Source organism: Daktulosphaira vitifoliae, unplaced genomic scaffold, assembly GCF_025091365.1.
Source record: "Daktulosphaira vitifoliae isolate Bord-2020 unplaced genomic scaffold, ASM2509136v1 Scaffold_1, whole genome shotgun sequence".
NCBI lineage: Eukaryota > Metazoa > Arthropoda > Insecta > Hemiptera > Phylloxeridae > Daktulosphaira > Daktulosphaira vitifoliae.
This window is the reverse complement of record NW_026099572.1, coordinates 54,846,321-54,858,739: the sequence shown is the minus strand read 5'-3', so window position 1 is coordinate 54,858,739 and position 12,419 is coordinate 54,846,321. Positions and strand designations below refer to the sequence as shown.

Genomic DNA, 12,419 nt, shown 5'->3' with positions numbered 1-12,419 from the left:
ACTTTTTTTTTCTTAAACCTATAACTTGAAAGGTTACAAAACAAAAATTAATAAAATTTTGTAACTTTCATAGTGCTAAAAAAAAAATTGAAATTTTATTTAGTTCTTCCAAATTAAAAAAAATATATAATAAATTACTACTGATAATAGTAATTAATTTTTTCAAATATAAATTCTGGAGAAATTAAATTGCTTTATATCAACTGTTATATCTATACGAATGGCATAGTAATACATTTCAGATAAAAAAGTAAAAATGTATTTTTACTACTTGAAAATTGATTTATGTTTAAGTACAACTTACAATGTTTACAATAATAAATATTTCATATGATGGAATAAACTTATTACATATTTTTAACTAACTCATAATACTATATTACGTTGAGAATTATTTTTTTATTTATTGTGAAATACTTACTCGTTTAATGCTTCTAATTTAAAAATATTTTAGTTGAACATTTTTAAAAGATAGTTGTGGACACGTTTTAGTAAAATTTGATAATTCTGTTACATTGTTTTTTTTTATAGTTCCTAAAAATGTTGACTTAAAGTAAACATTTTACGATAATTATTTAAACATGTGTTAAATAAATTTTTATTCATTCTTAGAAATTATATCTATAATCTTTATCTATAATTATCAATACTTACAGTAAAATAGTATTTTTAAATTAATTAATGATATCATCTAGTATAATTATAAAACAAAAAGTATTAAAAAATAGTTTTATGTTTTCAAGTATTATTATTATTATTGAAAGGCCCATTGTATTTATTTTTGCAGTAATTTCTTTAACAGTTTTAGGAATATAATTATTATGTTCCTGAAACTTTTAATTATAATGTTAATGTTAGCCTTTTATACATGTTAGTGTATTGATCTAAATATTAATTATTCTTTATATCTCTAATATGTACAATAAATTTGGATTAAAAATTATATTTTGATTTTATGCCTCAATTATTTTTGGTTATCAATTAAAATTTTATATTTATCTATAAAGTTATCATAGTGATATCAATGATAGAATTTACTTTATATGGACACAAGTATAATTTTATAATTTTTTAAATTTAAAAATTGAAATATTTTTTTATTATTCATAACAATGTGATCTACATTAACATAAGAAATTTATAGTATAAGCTATATTGTTAGAATGTATTGTAAATTCATTTTTATTTAAAACATAAAATCGTTAATCAGTTGTTGAATAAAATGTTTATATATATTAATAATATTTAGTTTTATAAAAATTAGTGTGTTTAGATAAATAGTTACTAAAATGCATAAAATTTTAAGATAACTTAAGTTATGAATAAATAATTTAATTAAATAAAATATAATTTCATCTTGTAGCAAATATCGTTAATTTTAACTAGTATTTTAATAAAATGTTCGAGTTTTTAGTTTAATATTAAGTGGCATTTGAATTTTTAATAAAACTTAATTTGTATATTTGATATAAACCTTAAAGTTTCAAATTTTTGAATTAATATACATGTATAATACTCAAAGGATTACAAATACAGGTAGCTAATTTATATTGTATGATGTTGATTTTGGCAGATATGCTGCATTTATTAGCAATGGTAGTAGGGAACATTGTTGTGAGTTTTTAAATACTCTAACTGGCAATAAAGATAGCATATCTATTGATAGTCATAATTGAATATAAACACTCCGTGATTGTGATAACGACGTCATAAAAAATTAATTAGTTGCCTTATAAGGTTGTTAACTTTATTCTTTTATGGCAACATACATATTTTACTAGCTTATAAAATAAAAAATTATCTAATTATGAAAATGAATGTTAGATATTAATTAAAATCTTCGGATAATATCGTGGCACTTTCGCTGCATTGGCAATGCGGATCATCCTCTGGAGTCAAAATGTTTGCAGCGTTTATGATGACGTTGCACGGGTGCGGATCAGTTCGTCGAGTCCGGTCGTGTGTCACTTCGGGAGCCGGTGGCGTACACCCTCAACATTGTCACTTTGACGACGGGAAGACGACTCAACGTATCATTTGTGGCGGGTCGTCGTTGACTGTGTGGCACTTGCAAGACTTAGTATCATAGCGTTGGTCAGTCAAACTACCAATACTCATAGAATGGCGAAGACTGATAAAAGTGGTGGGGGTGGTGGGCCACAGTGTATTACGAACGATGTCATATAGAATCTTACAGGCGGTTAAAATACATAATACATAACATAAACATGTAATGGGTTAAACGCGTACGCTGACAGTTCTTTTACGATCAATTGACGTCTCTAATTTATAATGCATTGAAAATCGACTACTAGTGATCCGTTCATTTTTTATGACTGTTAAAACTGTGATAAATCTTTTTTATGTATCCAACTGTTTTTTTAACTACGCCATTTAAAAACATATTTTTAATTTTTATGACATTTTTTCTATCAGAAACGTATCTAGAAAATTTGTTTTTTTAACTCTTCCCGGTTGAACGTTCCGTTAATAATTTGCATATCGTGTTCATCTTTCAGCACATATATAATGAGTTTATGTTTGTTTTAACTATGAAAAATATTTCATTCGACCAATTCTGTATATCCTTTGACGAAAGCGGCTTTGTTTTTACTTATCCGTACTGCTTTACTAATATTGAGTATTTTTCGCGTAATTTTAGAATAATACGGTAAACGATGAAACCGTAAGGTATCGGGTTTAATACCTCTCTGTATTAGAAAAGTTTTCAGCTCTTTATTGAAAAATGCTAAAAATGTCGTCGTTAAGACATCAATTACAATTTGAATCAATTAAAACCACATTACATGGCTTTTATAAGTTGGGAATTATTTGAACATCCGTATTTACCACAAGTGACAAACACATTCGTAGACCGTGAAGACATCAGTACATATTAAAAAACCTACATATGTGATTATAGCGTTTCAAACTAAATGTAAAAACAATACACCTGCAGATATGACCCGATTCGATCATTGTTCTCTATCATCGCTCAAAGTTATTTTAAATTCAGAATCTTATCTATATGACAGTTTAAACATTGATTTCGATATTGATAAATATTCAGCATTATATCAAATGTATTCGACATATAAAGATAACTTTTATAATACTGATAATGATGATCCTATTTTGACTAAAGAAGAATTCAAAGATACTGCTTCTATGGTTGTCATTGTTTTTCCAAACAGAAAGAAATAATTAAAAGTGCTCCTGTAGACGTTTGCATTGAATTCAAAACCAAGATTCGTAAACCAAACGATACGTCAACATATTGTCTTATATTTCATGATAACATTTTCGAGTATAACGCATTGACTAGTGCAATATACAAGGTGGATTAGTCTATGAAACTTGAAATCAACACATTTTACAGTGATAATTTCTGTACTGTAATTTATAAAAATTTACAATTTTAAATCATTATATTATTCTTACATTATACTCTTATAACATTTGTGTTAAATGTAAATAATGTAATTGCAAATTACTCTTATGATAAACACAAATATAAATCAAATGCATGTAAAATATTTCCAAACATATTTTTAAACTTTAGAGTAATAAATAGTAAAAATAGAGCAATAAAATTATGAAGTTTAACGGAATAAATAAAATAAAATTGTATCGATTGACAAAACCAAAATTATATTTTGAACTGTAATCTTATTACAATAATGAGTTATTATGAATTAAATATAAAATTAATCAATATCAGTGGCGCAACCAAAAAATAATTTCATGGGGGAAGTTATAATTTCAAAAATAATGATGTCCTCTTTTCTTTTCTCAACATATATTTTTAATTTGAATCGCTATTCAAATAAGCGAAAATAAAGATAGTTTTCAAAAAAATCATTATGCATGACTAAAAAATTCAATCATCGCTCATTATATGAAAAGCAGATTTACGACCCACTCTTCCATTTTGATTGCACCAACAATAAAAATATTTAAATAAAATTTTTATTTTTTTTTTCAATTTTTCTTATTAAAATTTATTAGAAGTTCAGGTTTTCAAATCACAATTGATGGGGAAACCGAAAAAGATTTTTAAGAGCTTTTAAGTACTTCTCACCTTTGACAAACCATGGTTGAGACTGAAAAACAAAAATTAAGCTATAAAAAAACTCAAAAATGCTTAATACAAACAAAATAAACATTTTTAATTTTTTGTTGAATACACACTGCTTTTATTTTTGTTATTTATCGTTTCATAATAATAATCAAATTTGTACGCGACGGTAGGATGTAGATACTGTTTTTTATATGTAGTAGTATGCTACATACATATATATACATATATACGTATATATACACGTCTCGCGATGCAACAGATGTACGAGCAGTTACACTTGATTGTACATTATAAAAATATAACTGTATATTATACAGTTATATTTTTATAGGAGTAAAAAACCCTCCACTATACTCAACTTCCTTACTTTGTCATCAATATTTGTAAAATTCATAGTTATTAATAGGAAGAGGGATTTTAAGTATTCTTAAGTTATTAAAATGATGGAAATATGAAAAAAAAAACTCTAAAAATACATAGATAATATTCCTTTAAAAATGAGAAGATATGCTTAATAATTCTAAAAACATTTTAAGAACCAAAACACCTTTAAAAATTTTCTGAAAAAGTAATAAAATATGTTTCAAAATATAAAAATAAAAAGTAATTGTTGTAATAAATTACATTGTATTACTCGACCTCAATAACCGTATAGAAGCATTTTTATATACATACACATTATTTTAATTTATGATACCATGTACTAACTAATAATATTGAGAAATAAATGTACACAAGCAACGTTGGTGATGTTTTAAGGGAGAACAGAGATAATAAAATATGTCAAGAAAAAAAAAGTGCATTTTTTCATAGCTCTTGTTAAATAAGACGTCAGTCGTGGGCTCAGCCCCTGGTGTTGCCTCGGTCCACAATTAAGTCGTCAATGTTGAATTATTAAAATTTAAATGTTGTCATCGCTTGCTTTCAATTTTATTAAATACATATTTGTAATATATATATATATAAGTGTGATGGTGTCACGTTATCATTATTATGAGAATTTATTATAATAAAATACAGACAGCACATCCGCTGCCTGAGACTGATGAATTAACAATTAACATTTATTGCTAAATTGGCAATAGTCCAAATTATTATAAAAACCTTAAAGACCTGGCCATCTTGGTCTGTCGACTACAGTGCCTAGCATCACTTATCAGTCTCAGTACTCGGTTGTGACTGACCGGCTTACTGCTTAATGTAAAGTCTTTGTTTTTCCTTTTTAACCTATCTACTCTGTTCCACAACATTTCAAAATACTTGTGTCTTGCACTTCGTCTGCACCTTATACTTATGTGTTACCCTAATTCCCTTCCTATAACAACAGCCTTTCGACACCCACAGCTAACCCGGAGTGTCAGCCGAGTACGGTGACTGCTGTACGACAACACGCACTTGAATACGAGGCACGTCCAGAAAGTAAGTGTACTGGTACTCTCACAGCTGTAAGGAATACTTGTTCGACATGTTGGCAACATTGCCACGTAGCCTGACTCCTCCCCTTCAAAACGTGACCAATCTGAGGTTAGTGTGTTAAAAACTCTTGACGCAGTAGCATTTCTTGCGAAAAATGTCGTTCGTATCTCCTGCCAAGTGTGAAATTCGCTACCTCGTTGCGAAAGGAAAAGCTCCGGTTGAAATTTATAATGAGGTGAAAACTAATTACGGTAATAGAGCTATGAATCATACGAGTGTGTACAAGTGGTGTGGCGAGTTTAAAAATGGCCGTACTTCCGTGCATGACGATCAGAGGAGCGGAAGACCTTCAATTGTGACCGACGAACTTGTGAATAAAATCGAGATTTTTTGTGCTGTTCTGTCAGCTGTTTTGGGACCCACCTCGCAGGCAATTTCCGATATCCGACAGCTTCTTTGATTGTTTCGTGTATCAGGGATCTGGAGATTTGCGGAAATATCACAGAAAGTTCATCTAACGTCAATCTGCGATCGTCACGGACCGAAATCTCGATTTTTTTAGTTACATATAATTCTTAATTTATCAGTTAATAATAATTTTTAAAATCATCCCTTATAATTTATAGGGGTGTCAACTTTTTTTTTTTAAATGATAATATACAAATTTAATTAGCTTATAAAATAGGAAATTATCTAATTAGGAAAATAACAACTTTTGGACTACTATTTCCGATGTTATTATCATTTTTATGCATTGGCGGGACGAAGAATAAGATCGTGAAATGAATAGTGATAAAAATAGCAGCACTCACTCCTAACCATCAGTCATTACTTTAAATTATTAATAACTTCTGAAGTGCTAGTTCAAAAGTTCAAATCATTTTCTTAAATAAATTATTTCCTATTTTATAAGTTAGTTAAATATGTATGTTGCTACTTCAAAAAATTAAGTTGACACCCCTCTAAGATATGAGGGATGATCCTAAAAAAGTAATTATTAGCTAATAAATCATGAATTATATTTAACTGAAAGAAATCAAAAATTATTTTTCCAATATTGTATTTATTTTGCCAGTAATTGAGTAGTTTATGATATATCATGATTTATGATGGATTACTCTGTATTATTTAACATATTCANTTCCAATATTGTATTTATTTTGCAAGTAATTGAGTAGTTTAACATATTCTTCTATTGTAGTAAATCAAACCCTCCCCTCCTAATTCCTATTTTACCGTAATTTTAATTTACTAATGTATATTAAAATACTAATTTTACTTACGCGATTTTCATCTAAAGTCATTAAAGTATAATATGCTGCAGAACAATACATTGCAAAGTCACTGCGATTATTACCAAAAATAAAAGCTCGAACATAGTTAACCATATTTTGGGGAGTGGCAGTTTTAGATATAACTTCCTTTAATTTACGGATCGTAGATTCACGAAATGAGTCATGGTTCAGTTTTTCTAAAATTTTATATAATTAATATTATACAATAAGAGATTAAAATTATAAATTTTGAGTAAGGAAATGAAAAAAAAATTAAGTAAAAAATATTATAAAAAAAAATAATGATTGTAAGATGCATACAATAATTGTTTGTTTGACAAACGTTTGTGTTTTGATAGTAGTTCCGAATTTTTGTTAAGAAAAAATTATTTAATTCATAAATAATAGTAAAATATTACTATATAATTTTTTCCCCTTAGAGAAAAATATGCTTTAATTAACGCTTAAACAAAATAACGTTTTCGATTTAGTGATAAGATACAAATAATGTAATTTGGTTTTATAACTTTTTTAATTGTTTACACATTCGTCTGTTACATCTTTATTTATATAATATTACTTACTTTTGCGAGTTGCTGAATAACATCTATACTTTTCTAAGCAGCCATACAGAATATCTATTGCTACATCATATCTTTTTAACACAAGATCATCCACGTTTTCATTTTCTAATATCTAGAAACAAATACAAACACTTATTTTTAACCGCATTAATTCAAAGGATGGATTATTCAATTATTTGTACTAATTATAGCAAAGCTGAACATTATGTGGTTTCATGTAAGGCAATTTCTTTTTAATGAGATCATTGGAAATTTTTAAAGGATGCCTATAAAAATAAATAGAGGTTTCATAAATGGAATATTATTTTATCATTTATAATATAAACATAAATTATACCTGTAAATAATGATCTAAATATTCCTATACTTTAGTATAATATTTTTAATATACACTTTAATTTTACATAAAATTAGTGTAATTTTTACATGAAGTATCAAAAAATCGTACACAAATATACGAAATTTGATTGTGAGTGTTTCTTATAACTAGTCCCATTCATAATGTTTGTGTTATAACGAATATTGCACCAACAGATAAAAGTAAAGATTGCAATTAAATATTATTTTAAAACTAGATATGTTAGGTTAGAATGTATTGGTAAACTTATGCGTACTGGGTAACTAGTTTCGAGTTTAATATCTCAGTTCTAACAAACATCGCGCCGGAAGACAACGCCGAAAAACTTACAAAAATATTTTTAGTGTTTAATTTTTGTCAAGGGCACATTGGGTTACCACAATACCACTCTGATATATTTCTACAAAGATATAAATACTACTGGAATCTTGTTTTGACCGGGTCAGAAGAAGGTTTAAATTATTGGCGTAAATCTCTCAATAAAAATAAGGATTCATTATTAATATTATATTTTTAATAAAAAATAAAAAAAAGTAGCACAGTGTGGATGTGGTACATTTGGGACAAGTATATCTAGCGGTGAATAAAATCACCATCATAAGAAACGCTTCGATGTAAATCTGTAGATAGTGATTAGTTTTGAAAAATACATAGATTATTCAAAAATCTAAACGAACTTTAATTTCCTTATTTACATCCTAATTACAAGTTATATGATTTATAAGTGTAATATTTGAATAAATATCTATTATAGCAATTTAATGTAGTATGAAATTGATATTTAATAATTTAGTATAGTAATTTATACGTAAAAATGATAATGTAGTTATTAAATTTATGGCAAACGTGTATAAAAATCGAAGGGCTTGATACAAAACTTTTTATGAGATAATTTGTTAATTATGAGTAAATGGTCTACAAAGAATTTTCATCATAAATAAAAATTAAAACGGTCTCGCGTCGCTTCGTTATACACGATTACTGCACTGATTTCATATCTGCAATTATATTTTTTCTATCACCTTTAATTTTTGAGATTATTACAAATTGTAAAAACGAATATTTATATACAAAAAAAAAAAATAACTAATAAAATATAGGTTAAAATGAAATTCAACAACACAACAGCGGACGGAATATACCAAACGGAATATAATTCTAAATATTTCAATTGTAGCATTTATTTAAACACCAAGAGTTACATAGAAATGATTACTAAGACTTCTATATAAATGATTTATTACAGTAACAATACAAAAAAAAATAATGGTGATTTTAACGAAATATTGAGTTTTTCTTATAAATTTACTGTTAATAATTGTTCGCGCTCGTTATCACGCGATTACGCAATAGCAATAATAATGATGGTCGCCGACCAATGCAATAAACAGTAATGTTCGATCTACGTACGCGCGCAGACAAATCGCCAGCTTACAAGGAAATTATAATAAAAAGATACAGTCCACTATTTTTAATATTCGCATTTATCAATTATTTATTTATTTATTTGACGTATTGAACCAGTTCACAACATTTGGTCCATCGTGCCGCATCGATAAATTATTATATAGTTTGATTTTGTAAGTTTTGTCATCGCCATGCTCGTCGTCGTACGTTTGTTTCGATTAAGTGCGTAAGTGTATCGTCTTAAGTGCGTTTCGTATTTTTTATTATTTTATTTATCGTATAGCCATTCGTAATTAGTTAGAGATTCGTAAAAGAATAGACTCGTAAGTTCTAATTCTCATCTCGTGCTATTTCTGGTGTTTCGGTAAAAACGCCCATAACTCGAGTAACGTGTGCTATAATAGGAACACCATTGGTTTATTATTCGAAAGCCTATATAGTACACTCGGCATTTAATACAATAGAGCACTATTGTAATCCAGTTATAAAATTGACGATCTGAATAGATATCAACGTTATGGCAGATCAAGTACAGCTGAGCATTCGCCGCGGTCAGTTCAAGGGTCAACTATCCCAATTTGTGTCATTTGTGGATAGAAAAAGTGAAGAAAAAAACATTGATACCAGTCAAATAATATTTCGCCGAGTTAAGATATTGGAGGTGTGGCAAGATTATCAATCAGTCCAAGCCGAAAAAGAACTTACGGGGATTGCTGAAGAAACGGAGAAGTATAGAGAAGAGATGGAAGATATTTATTTTGGCGTTTTAGCAGAATGCGATAAACTAATAAAGAAACTTGGTTTATCTGATAATATTAGCATCAATAATAGTTCTCATTCCGTTCAAAATGTTCAATCTATTCCTTCTAAAACCAATACTATCAATAGTTCGATATACGTACGCGCGCGGACTAATTGCCAGCTTACAAGGAAATTATAATAAAAAGATACAGTCCACTATTTTTAATATTCGCATTTATCAATTATTTATTTATTATACGTATTGAACCAGTTTGCAACAATAGTAATAATATAAGTTCCCGATCACATATCAAACTAAAAAATTCAATTTTTTATTCCTCATAAAATTTTTATTTTATGATATAAATTCTAAACTTGCAAGTTGAGCTAAAATAGTGTTTAAAAGTGCATAATTTCTAAATTATAAACTTTCATAAAAATCAACTTTAAAGGATCTTTAATAAGATAAAAATGACATTTTCAATTGAAATTTTGCACGGATTATTTTTAACATATTAAAAATTAATAATAATTTTATTGAATACATATCAATATGCTATCGTTGTACTACATCGAGTTGTTGTTAGTCTATTCTCTATATCTGCATTGTCGCCTCCATCTTAGCGTGATTTAGCTATAAGCTCTATGGCGCTTGCTAGCCAGTAGTTTTATATTCGTTTTGTTGTAAAAGTAAAATATTACCTTTGTGATTGTCGCACCCTTGGGCGCTCAGTTTATCACCGTTGAGTCTATATATTCATGTATAAAGGTGCGATTCCTATGCACGCGTCTATAGACGCGTGACCGACGCGGCGCGATTTAAATTTAGCCGCGCAGGTACTACTTTATTTGTTTTTAAATATAACCAATCCTATGACCGCGTCTGGCGCCGCGTGACAACGACCGCTTCGAGAGCAGTCAAATCGCACGAGCTGCGCGGCCAAAAACTAAAAATATAGAAAAAAGCAAAAAAAACAGCCACAAAAATTACCTGCTCGTGGATTGTAATTGTAATTAATATATTATTATTATTTTATTAATTTATTATTCATATTTTAATTTTCAAAGTTTGACATTTTGTAAACGCCGTGTGATGTCTTCTGCTAAAGTGTTATACACAGTAGAAGAAGACATACAATTGGCTGAATGTGTAAGGGCACATCCATGTTTGTAAAACCTAAAAAATGCCAACTACAAGGATCAACAAATAATGACTTGATACAAATGCGTGTACGTTAGAGTGGAACGAAATATTGAAAAAGTTGATTATTGAATTCTAATAGATAAAAAAAGTTGTAGTTTAGTCTCCTGATTATGGGAGATAAAAAAAAAAAATTTTTTTTATTATACCTTCGGGTGCCTCAAGAGGGTTGAAAATTTTACTGTGAGGGTAATTTTTTCGTTTTTATCACTTATCTTTTAATCTATTCTATTCACAGGAAAAATTATAACACCTTAGAAATTTTTTATTTTCCTTGTTGTATGACAAGGTAAATAAAAAATTCTTAAGTAATGTGTTCTGTAAATTTCATAAAATTTTGTAATAATTTTAAGATTGTGATTATTTATACACATATTTGATTATGGACTACAACTTTTTAGTAATATTAGAATTTGCAAAATAAAATTTGTTTTCGTTCCACTCTACTATTAATATTCCTAAAAATCTATTTTTTTTATAGAGGGCGATTTAAATAAAAAAATATCCCGTCGATAAAAAAATTTGAACCAATATTTTAAAAGATATTGACACTTTTATAAGTTGGAGGGAAAAAGACTTTTTTTGGCAAACTAATACTTGATTATAACAACTACGTTTGGTAAAGAATATGATACACACAACAAAAATAATAAATAATCAAATTCTAAACAATTTTTATACGACACATTTTTATTGTATGTAGAATATTTCGTCTGCAATATTTAAATAAACTAATAAAAACGATTTCAACGGTAAAAATAAAAATATGTTGTTTTTTTAATTTTAATGACTATGTATTATACATACGGCTTTTTTGCTAATAATATTTTTAATGGTAAACATTTAGTTCTACAAGTTTAAATCTATAATTTTTCCTGTGAATAGAATAGATTAAAAGATAAATGATAAAAACGAAAAAATTACCCTCACAGTAAAATTTTCAACCCTCTTGCAGCACCTGAAGATATAAAAAAAACTCACCTTATTCCTTATTTTCGATATAGCCAAAAACTTAATGGTTTTAGAATTGGAATTAGTAGTTTTTAGCTTCGATGCGAAGCGGAGTAGGTATTAATTTTACTATGATGTGTTTTTTTTTTTTATGTCTGTTGCCACTTTTTCTCAGCTCTCACTGGACCGATTTCTTTCAAAAATACGTCAAAAGATCACAAATCGTATCTAGTTGAAGACATTACCCTTAAAAATTGAAAAAAATTCCCTCGTTTACCGTAAATGAGGGAAATATCCAAAAAAATTACAAATTTAAAAATCGCTAATTTTCGAAATTTTTTCACTTTTTTTTCTTAAAACTTCCATAACTTTTTGAAAAATCAACAAATCAACATAATTTTTTTTT

At 27.7% G+C, this 12,419-nt stretch overlaps 1 protein-coding gene across 1 annotated transcript in view; it reads right to left on the bottom strand.

Annotated features, from left to right (window-relative positions):
* Positions 1-3,542: 3,542 nt before the first annotated feature.
* The window catches only part of LOC126894917 (uncharacterized), a 13,231-nt gene continuing 4,354 nt past the window's right edge, over positions 3,543-12,419 (bottom strand). The window contains exons 5-7 of the mRNA XM_050666273.1: positions 7,356-7,467; positions 6,781-6,968; positions 3,543-4,103 (exon numbers count right to left, since the gene is read on the bottom strand). Coding sequence (XP_050522230.1) covers positions 4,026-4,103; positions 6,781-6,968; positions 7,356-7,467 — 378 coding nt within the window. The 3' untranslated portion in view covers positions 3,543-4,025. The remainder of the gene's footprint in view (positions 4,104-6,780; positions 6,969-7,355; positions 7,468-12,419) is intronic.